The sequence below is a fragment of the Panicum virgatum genome, chromosome 9N, assembly GCF_016808335.1.
Source record: "Panicum virgatum strain AP13 chromosome 9N, P.virgatum_v5, whole genome shotgun sequence".
NCBI lineage: Eukaryota > Viridiplantae > Streptophyta > Magnoliopsida > Poales > Poaceae > Panicum > Panicum virgatum.
In genome coordinates this window covers 4283658-4298572 of record NC_053153.1, presented here as the reverse complement: position 1 = coordinate 4298572, position 14915 = coordinate 4283658, and the positions used below count along the sequence as shown (strand labels likewise).

The following is a 14915-nucleotide window of genomic DNA, read 5'->3' as shown; positions in this document are numbered from 1 at the left end:
AAAGTGGCTAGGAAATCCTTATAGGCATACAGTATTAAAATGCAGTATGAAATTGTATTTAAAAGTGATAGGTTGTTCATGTTATACTTGCCTTCCTCATACTGCTCCTGCTGCTGCTCAAAATGCTCGGAAGACGGCTGCTCCGGGTACTGGTACTGGGGCTCCTCAGATGGATCAACGTCTACTCACGAACACATGGCCAAAACAAGGCGCAATAATAAGCATACAAGCAAACACTAATAAAAACTAAGAAACAGTACATCAATACATAAAAACAGCAAGAAAAACTAAGCCTAAACTGTTCTACGCGTTACAACGATCGCGTGGACATAAAGAACGCCTAAAACGGAGCTAAAACGCATAATCTACGCTAAAAACAAGGTCTAGGGGCTTATTTGTAATAAAAACAGGGTTCCAGGGACTTTTCTGCTAAAACTAAGGGCCTAAACGTAAATAACAGAAAGATCCGAGGTCTAACACGCAAAAACGTCAAGGAAAGGACGGCGGGTTTAATTTTAAAAAACTCCAGGGGCTAAAACGCTAAAAACAGGACCTCTGCGTAAATATTTTTGAATAAGATCGGACTGCGGGTTGATTTCGATAGAGATGGGGGTCTCTTTAGAAAAAGATCCAAGCCGAACCGTTATCTTTGGATCTCGGCCGTAGGTTTAGGATCCGGCGGCTCAGATCTAAAGGATCCTAGATCTAATCTAGACCGTCGGTCCTAGATCTAGTGGCTGAGGTGCTTTGCGGGCGGCGGCGGCGGCGGAACACCGCCGGCGTGTGGTTCCGCGGCGGCGGGCTCGCCGGAGACGCCCAAACCAGCGCTCCGGGGGTCAATCCGACCCGGGCTTGGGTCGGGGAGCATGCCCGCGGAACGTGTAGTCCACCTGGGCACTTAGGTAGGCACGGGGAAGGTCTGAGCGGTGAGAGAGATGGCGGCGGCGGCTCTGCGCGGTAGCGCTCGCCGACGGATGTGTTCCCGCTACTGGAGTGCACTACGGGGCACGAGATAAGGTGCAAAAGCATCTGGGAGGCGGGCCAAACCTTACCAAGCGCACGGGGGGGGGGGGGGGTCGGAGTCGCAACGGAGTGACGTCGGCGGCGAGGTTGTGCGGAGGCGCAGGGCGGAGCTCCGCGGTCCGGGGTGCGGGATGCTTCTCCGAGCCTCGGATCCTCTCCAATCGGTGCGCCGGGGTGCTGTGAAGGTGGAACAGGGTCAGGAGGGGATCGGGGGTTGCCGGCGGCGATGATTTTATGGCGGGGGAGCTTCTCACCGGTGACGTGGGTTCGGCGGAGATCCGGCGCTGCAGGGGCCTAGGCCGAGGAAGGAGAGCTCGGGGAGTCTCCTGGGACTCGGGGCGGAGCTTGTGCACGGCTCCGGTGGGGCTTGGGCGCTGCGGAGCGTCGTGCCCGCGGCGGCGCAGAGCTCTGCTCTGCTCGGCGGGGCTGCGCGGCGTGGCGGCTAGGGATTGGGGCGGCGGTATGGCGAGGGTAGGGTTGCAGGGGGGCCGTGGGGGCCAATTAAAGGGGCCGGGCGGGGATTGCGGCGGGGCGCAGCGGGATAAGGATCCCGGCGACCTCGCCGGTGATCTCGGGCGGCCGCTGCGGAGCCGGGAAGGGAGGGGAGAGGAGGGCGCTGACGCCCGGGCCCGGCGTGGCAGAGAGAGGCTGTGGGCGCTGGCAGGTGGGGAAGGGCGACGCGGCCTGGGCGCTGGTCGCCGGGTCGTGCGGGGCGAGCGCGTGGGCCGTGCGCGGGGAGCGAAGGGGGGAGAACTGGGCTGAGCGGTAGCGGGCCGAGCTAAGCGGGATGGGCCGGTTTGCTGGGGAGGGAAAAGGGCCGGTGGGAGCGGGAGAGCGGGCTGGGCTGGCGCCGGGACTTGGGATGAGGTGGAGAGCTAGCTGGGCCGGGGTGGGCCGGCCGGATTGGGTTGGGTTGTTTTGGGTTTTTCTTTCTATTTCTCAAATTTCTATTTCTAAACCAAACTAAACACAAATGAATTCAAATTTGAATTTGAATTCACACAAGCACTCAACAAATAAAACAATGCTCCAGCATGATGCAACAACAAAAATTAAACCTATGATAAATTTTAATTACTTATAGAACAAAAATTTAGATTAAATGCAAGTCTAACACAATAAACCTTAGAAATTTAAATAAAGCCAATTAAATTTATTAAAAAATGCTGAAATTTAAATTAGGGTGTTACACGGATGGACTTCGCGGATGGACTTCTTACTCTGCGTGGTTAATCTCCATTACCCTATCATTGTCCGGGTCATAACTCGGCTGGCCAGAATGATTGACGGGTTATTAACAGTTCGCCACGGCACTGAGAAAAACTCGTCACCGTCACTCAACTCAACCAACCTACCCTAGCTAAGCTCATCTTCCCCCGCAAGGTCGCCGTCGCTTAATTTAAGCTCACGGCATCGGGGTTATCTTAATTAACGTGCGAGGCGCACGTCATCTCCGCAAGTTGCCCGCGCTAAAATATTGCGCCTTATCCGGTTTTGCCGTGGGGAACAACGCTGCGTTGTCCTATAGCACAGTATGAAATGATTCTAAATTCATCCGAAGAGTACGTTTTGTTTTGCATGAAAACAAAACTCTACTTGCTTCTTCCTGAATCCTGATGGCAACAAGCTGCTAAACGCACACATCAGAGTAGAGAGGAGCAGCGTTGTCCTATAGCACAGTATGAAATGATACTAAATTCTTCCGAAGAGAGTACGTTTAGTTTTGCATGAAAACAAAACTCTACCATCAGAGTAGAGAGGAGCAGCGTTCTTGACCCTTACCCATCCGCTAAATTACTACTCTGAGTATACGCTACTCTGTTATCTCCATGAGTATGCAAGCCTTAGATTCTTAAGGGATAAGTCTATTTTACAACCTCGAACTAGTTCAGAAGTCCGTTTTTCAACCTCCTACTACGAAACCGGGTAACCTAGGCCCTCGAACTGTCAAAACCGTCCGAATCACCCCCTCGAGCACTGTAGCAAGCTGTTTTGAAGGTGGTTTTGCACACGTGGCACGCGGGGCCCACAAGTCAGTCCACGTCAGCACCTCCCTCATTTCTTCCCTCTCAATGACAAGTGGGTCCCACTGCCACCTCCTCCTCCCTCCCTTCCTCAGCCATGGAGGCGTAGGCCGAGCTCACCCCGCCGCCCCACCCGGCCACCTCGCCCCGGCACCTCGCGCCCCAGCGGCGCGGGCCCGTCGCCTTCTCTCCCTCTCCACCAGCGGCGGCACCCGCGCGCGCCGCCTCCGCCTCCTCCGCGGCCTCCTCCCTCGTCTCCCTCACGCCTGCTCCTTCCGTCGCACTGCCGCCCGCTCCCTCCGCTCGCACGGCCACCCGCTCCCTCCGCCGCCGCCCGCTCCATCGCACCGCTGCGCCGCCACCCGCTCGCACCGCCGCCCGCTACCTCCGCCGCCGCCCGCTCCCTCCGCCACCGCCACTGCCCGCTCCCTCCGCCGCGCCTCCCGCGCGTTGCGCCGCCACGCGGAAGGAGCCACCTCCCGCCGCCGCCGCCGCCGCCCGCTCCTTCGGCGGCGTAATCGCGCCCGTGGTCCGCGTCCTCGACGCGGGCGCTGGGAGCGCGGCGGCCAAGGAGCGGGCGGCGCGGGTGCTCTGCAAGCTGGGTTCCTCGACTGTGCCCTCTCCCTCCCGCCCGTGGCCTCCTCCCTCGTCTCCCTCACGCCCGCTCCTTCCGTCGCACTGCCGCCCGCTCCCTCAGCTCGCACAGCCACCCGCTCCCTCCGCCGCCGCCCGCTCCATCGCACCGCTGCGTCGCCCCCCGCTCGCACCGCCGCCCGGTACCTCCGCCGCCGCCCGCTCCCTCCGCCACCGCCACTGCCCGCTCCCTCCGCCGCGCCTCCCGCGCGTTGCGCTGCCACGCGGAAGGAGCCACCTCCCGCCGCCGCCGCCGCCCGCTCCTTCGGCGGCGTAATCGCGCCCATGGTCCGCGTCCTCGACGCGGGTGCTGGGACCGCGGCGGCCAAGGAGCGGGCGGCGCGGGTGCTCTGCAAGCTGGGTTCCTCGACTGCGCCCTCTCCCTCCCGCCCGCGGTGGCGGTGGGAGCGAGCGGCAGCGGTGGCGGAGGAGGGAGCGGGCGGCGGCGGAGGGAGCGGGCGGCGGAGGGAGCGGGTGGCGGTGCGAGCGGGCGGAGGGGCAGGCAGAAAGGAGGAGGGAGTGGGTCCCACCTGGCAGTGTGGAACGGTGTGATGACGTGTACTGCCATGTGGCCCCATGATGCCACGTCACAAAACAGCCCTAGGAAACCGCTTGCTACAGTACTTAGGGTTGTATTTCGGACGGTTTTGATAGTTCGAGGACCTTGGTTACCCGGTTTCATAGTTCGGGGTTCAATTTCGGACGACCCGACGAGTTCAAGGTCTAAAAATAGACTTTTCCCTATTCTTAAATGCAAAGGATCTCTCGCTATATTCTTTAAACATGTTACGAGGTTTTTTGTTGACCCACTAAATTCTTAAAATTGTAAATCCGAGTGTCTGAGTTTGTCAAATGTGCGACTCTACTTTGGTCAAAGGATCTCTTGCTGTCTCAATTTCTCCAATTTAAGCATAAAATGATCTATTTTTTCGTTATTCTTAAAGGGAACATATCTGGTGGAAACCGTAATTTCGTGAAATTCCGTACAAACCACGACAAGAAAGTCATCTAAATTCACCAAAAAATCGTAAATATAGATGATATGATGATACACAACTTTGTAAAATATCTTGTCCAAACTCGACTTCAAGCTAGAAAGTTGTCCAGATGATTTGTTATTTTTATATCTCACAAACGAAGTCGAGTTTGGACAAGATATTTTACAAGATTGTGTATCATCATATCATCTACATGTGTGATTTTTTTGTGAATTTAGATGACCTTTTTACCATGATTTGTACGAGTTTTCACGAAGGTTTTGGTTTCCACCCTATGTTCCCATTCTTAAAATGTGATATTCTACTTCTTATATCTACATCAATGATATTCCTAAATATTGGTCTACGAACTAACAGACATTCGGTCTAGATTCTATTCTCCAATGGAATTATTAGTCAATAAAATGAGCATGGAGGCCGGCTGATCCAGCCATTCCGTAATAGCTACTAGTCCTGCGTCCAGTGGGCAACGGAGGCCAAATTGCCCTCGGAGCAACCCTATCGCCGCCGGCGATGGATGCCAAATTACCCTTGGATTACACCTCTAATTTAGAAGGCTCCACCCCAAACAGCTAGTGTCCCCTCGGAGAGGCCATCTCAGTTTCCAAAGACAGGCCTCGGAGTCCCAATTAACCAGTCGTCGGGGGGCGCAGCAGCAGCTTCTGTTTGGAAGGACGCGTCGTGCGGCGACAGAATTAACAGGTAATCAAACGGTCGCCGCGGCCGGTACGGAGGAGCGAGGACGACGAAGCCGCAGTACGGACAGGCAGCAACCACCGTCAGGTGATCCGGCCGACTGGCTACCCTGCGAGGCTGCGAGCGCTCCTGCGGCGCCACCATATCACGCGCTACCCTGCGAGGCTGCGAGGATCGAGCGAGCGAGCGAGACGAGGAAGAAAAGGCACCCAGCAGCAACAGAATCAATGTGTGGTGTAATTTGATCCGGCAGGGCCCGCCCGGTTATTCAAACGGCATTTATGGGCTCGGCTCCCTGCCCCTGCGTGAAGCAGCGAAGCCCGTCCCGTCCATTCACGCCCGATCGGTGCATGGTCAAGTACGTACTTCCATTTCAGGACCCAGCGCAACCATGAGCAGAGGAGCCGTACAGTGCCTCGATGAGATCGAGCACCACCAGGAGAGGGGGGGCGGCGATCGAGTGAGAACTCGGCCCAGCACGATGGCATGAACACGAGCAGCTCGAGATTACCAGCAATTTGCGTGTAATTAGCCGAACTTGAAGTCTTAAATGCATTTTAATCAGGTGGGCACTGGGCAGGCCGCAGAGGAGGAGAGCTCCGTCCTTCTTTCCCGTGATGCGTAGAGTATCCTGGGTGGGACGTCGCTGCCGCTCTTTCCGTGCCCGGCTCTCTTTTCAGGCGCGGGCGCCAAAGAATGGACGGGGCGCATGATTACCCCGACGCCATGCGGTCGCGCCATCTGTGGCCCGCGCTGCGGCCGCAGGCCCTAGGGGTTTCGTGGTTGGACGCCTGCACCACGGTACACAAATCGCACGGCCGAGTATTTCCGCTTCCCCTTTGTTTGACACAAACAACGTTCTATCCCAAATTTGCGCAGTTCCTAGTGTGAGTATAGTACGAGACAGCGTTGACGGGAGGAGTGGGCGAAACGTCACGCGGCTTCAAACGCAAAGTCTTCGTTCTGCTGGTTACTGTCATGCGAGCTAGTCAAACTATTGGTGTAAATGGTATTGTTGCAGGTTAGTAGAAAGCATGAAAACTACTCTACATCCAGAATACCCCAACACTTATGTATGATTGGGGGAGATGGTAAAGTCGAATGAAAGTGGATGTTTAGCAAGAAAATGTATACACGAAAATATTAACAGGAAATCATATACTTGACAATCATTTTTTCATTAGGATAGTTTTACACATAACTTATCACTTATTAAGCAGTCCAAGGGTTTGTGATCCGAGGGAGGAGATGGTCAAGTCAAAGAAAATCATATCATTATGCGTAACAATAAATGTATCATTTAATACTTTTTAATAATAAATACTTTATTCATTATTTTCTTCTCTTCTTAGGCAATGCCCATAATAGCTTCTACACGCAACTAGGGATGCAAGGTACGGAGTAGATAATTTTTTGGGTCATTGGGTTGACCCAAAAAATTGATAAAATGAACTAGAATGACATTATGCGTAGCAGGAGAACTGAAATGACATGTCATCATAATTAATTAGCTGATAAAAAACAACACGGGTATCCACGTGCATCCTTACATGCAACCGGAACAGAGAGAGCTAGGCGTCGAGAGCTCGCGATGCAAGAGGGGCACCATCTAAATGCAGTTGATGGTGGATATATTGATTACAAAAATTTTAGGCGTACAAAGTCTAATACTACACGTATACCTACTTGTTCTTCGCTGTTGTAGTGGCTACTCAACGAATGCCAAAATATTTAAACAATTTTTATATGTTCCTTTAAGTTTCATACTCCTCGATATCAACAACGAGAGGCAATTTCATATGTGTTTGTGAGCGTACGGCTTATATAGTGTGTTAAAAAATCTAAAAGAGTTATTATAAGTGCTGTTGGATTTAGAACACATAAGTTAACTATATATTCACAAGATTCCTTAAGGTATTGAAAAAAAATAAATTCTCCAATTTAACCACGTAAATTGAGTCCATTCTAATAACAAATATGCTATTATAGAATGAGTGACAAAAGGTTTTCTATTTCTTATACTGCAAGAACACATTTTGTAAAATTTTCTACAAAATTCTTATCTTCCAGCCAATGCTGCATCGTCCAAATCATGGCTGCTGAAATGTCACCCAGGCCCAGGAAATTTCAGGATCCCTGAATGAGTGCTATTATATCGGACATCTGGTGATTGAAGAATTCGTGGAAAGTAGGGGGAAACACTGAAGCAGCTTGCACACAAAAGCCTCTATAAGATAATAGTAATAGGTATTCCGTTGGCCCCACAATTTAAATAATAACCCTATCCAGAAAATAAAAGCTAGAACGGGCCGAGCCGGTAGTCGGTACACTACCGAGTCCACTCCACTGTCCGCTCCTGCTGCCGTTCCCCACGTCCGCGCACCATCCACCATTCTCGCTATTCCAAATACCAATTCTACCCCTGCAATCCTCAAAACAAGGAATGGAAACCACCACCCATCTGCGGAGTGATCCCGTCATTTCGGATTCCCCTGCACGAACGGCAAACGCCGTGATCCCACCGTGCGGGGCGCGTGCCGGCGTCCCTGCAACCCTGGTCGCAACCGGCTCTGCCACGTACCACTGCGAGCTCGGGCCCACCGCACGGCGACGTCACAGTGGGGCCCTTCTGAGCCCTCACCTCCATTAAAATCACCCAGGGTCCTCTCGTTTGAACCCTCCCCTCTCGCTCGGTGGTTTCCCCCCTAGCGTTGCGTATAAACTGTGAAAAAGGAGAGGGGAAGGGGAAAAAAGGGAGTGCGCTCCGCCGCTGTTCGCCGGAAATGGCCGTCGCCCCCGGCGAACCGCCGGTGAACGGGCAGTAGTACGCTAAGGTTGGGGCGGTGGTTGTTTTAGGCCGGTGGCGTGTTGGTGCGGGCGGTTCCGGGTTGGTTGCTTGGGCGAGATGTGGTTGTAGTGGCTGCGCTTCATGCGATCGATGCCGTTCCAGCTGAAGAACGGTCACCACCACCACGGTGCCGTCATGGAAGGGAAGCCGCCGCCGCCGCCGCCGCAGCCTGCAACGCCGAGGGTGTCGATGTTCCGGAGGCTGCTCGTGAAGGTGTCAGCCTCGGAGAAGTTTGTCGCCGATGGCAAGGAGAGGGACAAGGACGAGAAGCCGCAGCCGCCCCCCGCCGGCGAGGGCGACGCCGCGGGGTCCGTCGGGCTGGACCGCATGGTGCTCAGCTTCATGGAGGACGCCGCGACAGTCGAGCGGCCGCCGCGGGGGCGCTGCAACTGCTTCAACGGCAGCAACCACGAGGAGAGCGATGACGAGGAGTTCGACTTCCTCCCCTCCGAGCACGCCTCCGCGCCGGTCGCCGCCGGTGCAGGCGACACCTTGGAGGCTCTCAAGGTGCGAAATTTCTAGCATGGCGAAGGCGAACCCCCTCGAATTAGGGGGAAAAGCTGCAACTTCCCCTCTTCCAAACCCACATGGACCGAAATGATGAGGGGGGCTTTGTCTTCTTTGCACGCGATTCTTGGCAGGGCCTGGTGCAGAGCGCGAGCGTTGCGGAACGGAATCTTCTCGCAGACGCGTCTAGGATCGCGGACAAGTGCGGCAAGAGCGGCAAGGGCAAGGCGGAGTACCGCCGCGCGGTGGCCGACGGCCTCAGGGCCCTCGGCTACGACGCCGCCGTGTGCAAGTCGCGGTGGGAGAAGACCCCCTCCTACCCCGCAGGTATTTGCCGCCGTCCGGTTGTGTAGAGTGATCCCTTGAATAGGAGGTTGCCGTCCAGCCGGTGCTGACAGCGGCGGCGGAATCTATCTGCGCAGGGGACCACGAGTACATCGACGCCATGGTGGGGAAGGAGGAGGTGAGGCTGATAGTCGAGGTGGACTTCCGGTCGCAGTTCGAGCTGGCGCGGTCGACCAAGGCGTACCGTGCGGCGCTCCAGGCGCTGCCGCCGCTGTTCGTGGGGACCCTGGACCGGCTCGGCCAGATTGTGGCCGTCGTGGCAGAGTCGGCGCGGCAGAGCCTCAAGAAGAAGGGGCTACACTTCCCCCCGTGGCGCAAGCCGGAGTACATGCGCGCCAAGTGGCTCTCCCCGCACGTCCGCTGCGGCGGCGACAAGGCCGTCGTTCCGGGGCCGGCTGCGGCCGCAGCGACGCCGGTCCAAGCGGCGAGCTTTTCCGGCGAGTTCGAGCTGGTGTTCGACAGGAAGCCAAATAACGTCGCCGCCGCCGGCGAGAAGATAACGGTGGTCGTGTCGCCGTGGCGCCCAACGGAGGAGGCGAGCAAGAAGCAGCAGCTGCCCAAGGCGAAGGTCGTCACAGGGCTCGCCGCCGTCCTCTGAGCGTGGCGTGGTGAACAGAGAATAACTAGTACCGCTAGCTAGCTTGGTAGCCGCTCAACTACTACTACTCCGCTCCCCCCTCCCAATTTTTTTCATCCTCTTTTTCGTTTCTTTTTCGCCGCGCCTGTCGATCTATTTGGGGATCTAGTTTTTGGTGTTTTCCGGGGTTTTTTTTTCGGAAAAGAGAAAAAACACTTGCGTTCTATTTTGCGCTCGTCTTTACTAGAATCTTCCCTCTTTATTTTTCTTTTTCTTTTTTCTTTTTTGACCCTTGTAATTTTTGGTCTTGGCATCTTGAGGGGGGCTTGTGATCCCTCCCGAGTCCTGCCTAGTAGTATGTAGCAGTAGTAGTTTCAGTTGCAAGGAAAGTGGTCAAGGTCAGATGAGGTTGCTTGCTTGTGGCATGCCTCATGATCACCAGCTTGCCTACTTGTAGGAGCAATCACGCCTCTCCTATTATTAGCACTCCTTGTTATTGGTACGGAAGAGATGAACCATGAGTACCTCTTGTTACTGCCATGGAAGAGAATCAGATATGCACAATGAGTGTATTGCCGCTTTGCCAGTTTGTTGTCAATTCCCTGAATGTTTGTTCGTTCAGTTCTTTGGATCTCATTTACCAGCAGCAGCACATCCCGACGAACAGATGAATGTTGCCAGATTCTGATGAATAGATTTTGTGCAAAAAAAGATTCTGATGAATAGATAGATGGATACGATCCTGAGTTCTTGATCGTCTACCTGATCAGTGATCAAGCAAAGAAGCAAGGTAGAAGATGCTCCGCCGTCTCGTCCCCTTGCGCGAGAACAGAGGAAAATAATGAGCTTAAAATAATAGAACAGCACTCGATCGGCGGCATCGCCTGGCGGATCTCAATCCCGCCTGGCAGGCTGGCACGGTGTGACTCCGCTCGTGCAGTCTCGGGAAGCGTGCCGCTGCCGGCCCACCCCACACTCTGCTGCATCGGTGCCAGCACTGAACTGCGAGTGCCCTGCGCCCCTGCCCATGGGAACGCCGTGACTGCTGCTGATCGCGCACTCCATCGCCTTTATTAATTTGTTGACTTCTTCCACATCACCTCTTCCACCGCTGTAAAAAAAATCGTACTATTTTATTAAAAATAGTATTAGTCTGGTACTACATCTGTTCCAAAATATAATCATTTGTTGACTTCTGCTGATCATGTTTGACCATTCGTCTTATTCAAAAAATTGAGAAAAAATAAAAATAATTGAGATATACTTCAAATATATATGATTCTTTTGTTTTAAAATTCTGGATGTATAGGGGTCGTTAAACCCACTTGGGCCTCGTTTAGTTACGTCCATAAAGTTTTTGAAATAGAATCTTTACAAGTATCAACACATAGACTAATCATAAAATTAATTACAGAATTCGTCTGTAAACTACGAGACGAATCTAATAAACCTAATTAATTCATCATTAGAGTATGTGCAATGTAGCAATTACTGTAGTAATTTAGTGTCTAATCATAGCCTAATTAGGCTCATTAGATTCGTCTCTCAATTTACAAGCAAAATATACAATTCATTTTTTATTTCGCCTAGATTTAATACTTAATGCATGTAAGATTCTTTTTCGATGTGATAGATTTGGAATTTTCAATTTTGCAACTAAACTGGGGCTTGCTGGAGCTCCCTAGTACGGCCGTTGAAACACGAGGAGAAAGAACAATACTTTTTCCCCCTAGCCAGCGGTTTGATGAAACGAAAGCAAGAAGAAGAAAAAAAGGCTCGAGTTTGGCCGTTGCCACCACCACAAGCAGCTCGCGTCCAGGATCCTCGTGACACGCACCCACTGTTCCGGGGCGGTTAAAGCAAAAGGCCCGCTCGGTACGGTGAAACCGAAGCCGTGGACCCGTTCATGCCATGTGTGCGGCCTTGGGCACGGGCCATGCTAGTCCGCGCGCGCGCCGCAGGAGGCTTCCTGGCGCGCGATCTCCGACAGCAGCGATCTTTTCTTTTTTGGAAAGTTTTTTTTTCTGCATTTTTCTATTTTTGGAAATTTATAATTTGTAAATATAAATTTTTAGTATAATTTTTGCGCGCCTTCAGTGGAGAATAATCATCATAACTTTTTATGATATACATAACTTTTACGTATAATTTTTTTCTAGCAACTTAAGGAATAATTTTTTAGTACAACTTGTACTTAACTTTTAGCATAACTTGTAGAATGTTATCTTTATCAGGGAGACTTCTCGTACAAATTCTTTTACACAAGTTCATCATACAACTTTTTACGCATGAAATTCATCATACAACTTTTGAGTACAAATAGTCAACAATTTTTATAAAAAAAAAAGTTGTCAAGAGAACTTCAACACATAATAGAACATAAAAAAAAGAACAACTGAAAAGAAAAAATTCTCATCATAACTTTTTATGGTGTACATAACTTTTATATACAACTCTTTCGTAATAACTTGAAATACAATTTTTAGCACAACTTTCATGATACATATATAACTTAATGTATACTTTTATAAATATAACTTACAGAGGACAACATTTTAGCATAAATTGTATAAAGATGTTATCTGGAAGATTTCTCGTATAACTTTTTACGCTCAAATTTATCATACAATTTCGGAACACAAGTCTCGGTATAATCTTTTAGTATGATTTTCATGCAAAAGTTGTCAATGGAATGTGAAGGAAAAAATAGAAATGAAAAAAGAAAATAAATACCTGTGTCGCTCCCTCCCACCGAGTCTAAAGAGGAGGACAAAGATAAATGGTGAAGAGAAAAAAAAGAGATAATGTACCTTGCTTGATCACGTGGACTCATGAAAGGAAAGAAATTAAAGTCACGAAATGCTATACACGCAACAGACGGCGAGTCACGCAGGGCCGCGGTCGGAAAATCGAGCGCGAGGACGCTCCCTGGCGCTCGCGTGCTGGATTGGAATCGCGCTTGGGCACGGGTAGGAATGAAAACGGACGGAAATAGGCAGAAAACCTCATTTTTACTTCTGTTTCTATATTTTTTGGCGGAAACGGAATCGGATTCGGAAAATACGGGTCCGAAAACGGGATCGAATTACGCGGAATTACGGAAACGAACCAATACGGATGTTGAGACGGAAAGAATAACGCGATCAAATATTCTCGAGTATACATTAATAAAGTCACAAAATAATATACACGTACGAAGTTATTAGTCCAATATTCACTAGTATGCCATGTGTTAACATGCATACTTAGTAATTGGTATGTTTTTAAATATATCAATTTTTAGACATATCTTATGTAGATTAAAAATGGAATGAAAACGGAATAAATATGGGTCAATTTCATGTAAAAACGGAATTTCTCGGAAACGGATGGAGAAATTTCATTTCTACTTCCGTAAATACAAAAACGGGATCCCACAAATATGAAAACGAATGGACAAAAATAGAAAACGAAACGAGTCGAAACGGGAATATTTCCGTCCGTTTTTAACCCTAGCCACAGGGCGACGGCGAGCCGCGTCGTGCTCCGGCATCATCCCAAATCCCACGACCCCGCGCGCCATCTCGGAGGAAAGCCAACGTGATCTCACGCCTTTTTTCTCCCCCCTCCGTCTGCGAGCCCGAACCCGATCTCCCTGCCTGGCTCGTCTCGCGTGATCGCGTCACGGCAGGCGGGGGAGCTGAGGCGAGCAGCCTAGGGAAGCGGCAGGACGTGACGTGCCCTCGGCGGCGGCGGCGGCGGCCGGAGACGGAGAGCGGGTGGGAGCGCGGCGGGGTGGCGCCGCGGCGTCTGACCACCTGGCGGGCGGCGGCTGCGTGCCGCCGATTGGAGGTTGCTGCGCCGGACGCCTGGCGCCTGGCGGTCGGTCACCGCGATCTGATAAAAAAAACGCCTTGGCCTTCGCCCGGTAACTTCGACGGTTTATCGTCTCGCCGTTCGCGGACGGAAAGGGTAACCGTCGACCCACACGGCGCGGCAGGGTAACGTACAATTCCCTCTGCGACGGGACGGGGTCCCCCGTTAACCGTTGGACGGGGTCCACCTGTCTGTAACCGTGCCGATATATTTCGTACTCCTACGCCCTGGGTCGTGGGCCCCCCTGCGAAGGGCCCGTGATCCGGGCCCACGGCCGCGGTACTGCGGTAGATAGATACTCACCCTGGCAGTGGGCAGTGGCAGCGGGTGTGTGTGGTGGTGCGGATCGGGAGCGTGACAAGGGCAGGAGGATTGCTGGCTGCAGGTTAAACAGATGCCACTGCAAGCCACGAACAGTTTGCACGTCTTGCTTTCAGGAAAGCTACGCGCCACCGGCTGCAGCTACTGCGCCTCCTCCTCCTCGTTGCAGGCTTGCAGCTGGTACTGATAAATCTTCTCTCTCTCTCTGAATCATTGCCCTCTCTTCAGTCTTCACACACAGTGTGAGACTGGGAGAACCGGAGAAGGGTAGAGTGCGACAGGGTCAGCAGCGGAACCCATACCAAACTTCAGAGGCAAGGAACAGGATGAAAGAGGAGGCAGGAAAAAGAGGGAGGAGAAATCCACCACCACAATGCGTGAAAAGGAGAGGAGAACGACCTGCCGGGCGCAAGGCCAGGTCCCGGAAAAAGGAAAGGTTCCCCGGTAAAAAAGAGAAAAATGAAGAGAAAATAAAAGGGGTTAGGTCTTTCCCATCATCTCTCATGAGACTTGAGAGGGAGGGAAGAAATTGCCTGATAGGGGAGGGCAAAACTACTTGCTTCTTTCCTTGCCAAAAAGAGCTGAAATGCTTGCGCCATGTGAGTGACCGAGCTTTACTTGGGATGCTTGTGCGATGAACAAGGTGTAGATTGCCCAAAGCTGCAGTATGTTCGGTTTCTTTTAACGGTCCGTTTGTGTTTATAAACTCGGGTTATGATCCGTGTTTAACCAGACATTGTTGATCATTTGTAATTGTACTGTAGACAATTGATAATATGATTTTCAACCAATATTAAAATTGTTCTGCAAACTTTCCTGATATTTATTTTGAACAGAGACAGTTATGCCTTGAAAGAGAGGTGCAATAGTCAGAATTATATCTACACATGGTTGCCTTATTGTATTTCCCCCTTCGTAGCCAATAAGGTGCAATGGTTGTCCATTCAGAGGTTTAGCTGTCTGATCAGCTTTTTTAGAACTGAAACGGTAACGCACATGCCAACAGTGCAGGATCAATCACCACTTCTATTTCCTACAGTATTAACACCAAGCTAGGTACTTTGAAAGAGAAGGTCAGAGAAGATCAG

General features: G+C 51.7%; 1 protein-coding gene across 1 annotated transcript; it reads left to right on the top strand.

Annotated features, from left to right (window-relative positions):
• Positions 1–8046: 8046 nt before the first annotated feature.
• On the top strand, positions 8047–10237 carry LOC120691316. Its single transcript, XM_039974358.1, has 3 exons — positions 8047–8729; positions 8864–9056; positions 9152–10237. The coding sequence occupies exons 1-3, from the start codon at positions 8304–8306 to the stop codon at positions 9670–9672; spliced, it is 1140 nt and encodes a 379-aa protein (XP_039830292.1). The 5' UTR covers positions 8047–8303; the 3' UTR covers positions 9673–10237.
• Positions 10238–14915: the final 4678 nt, after the last annotated feature.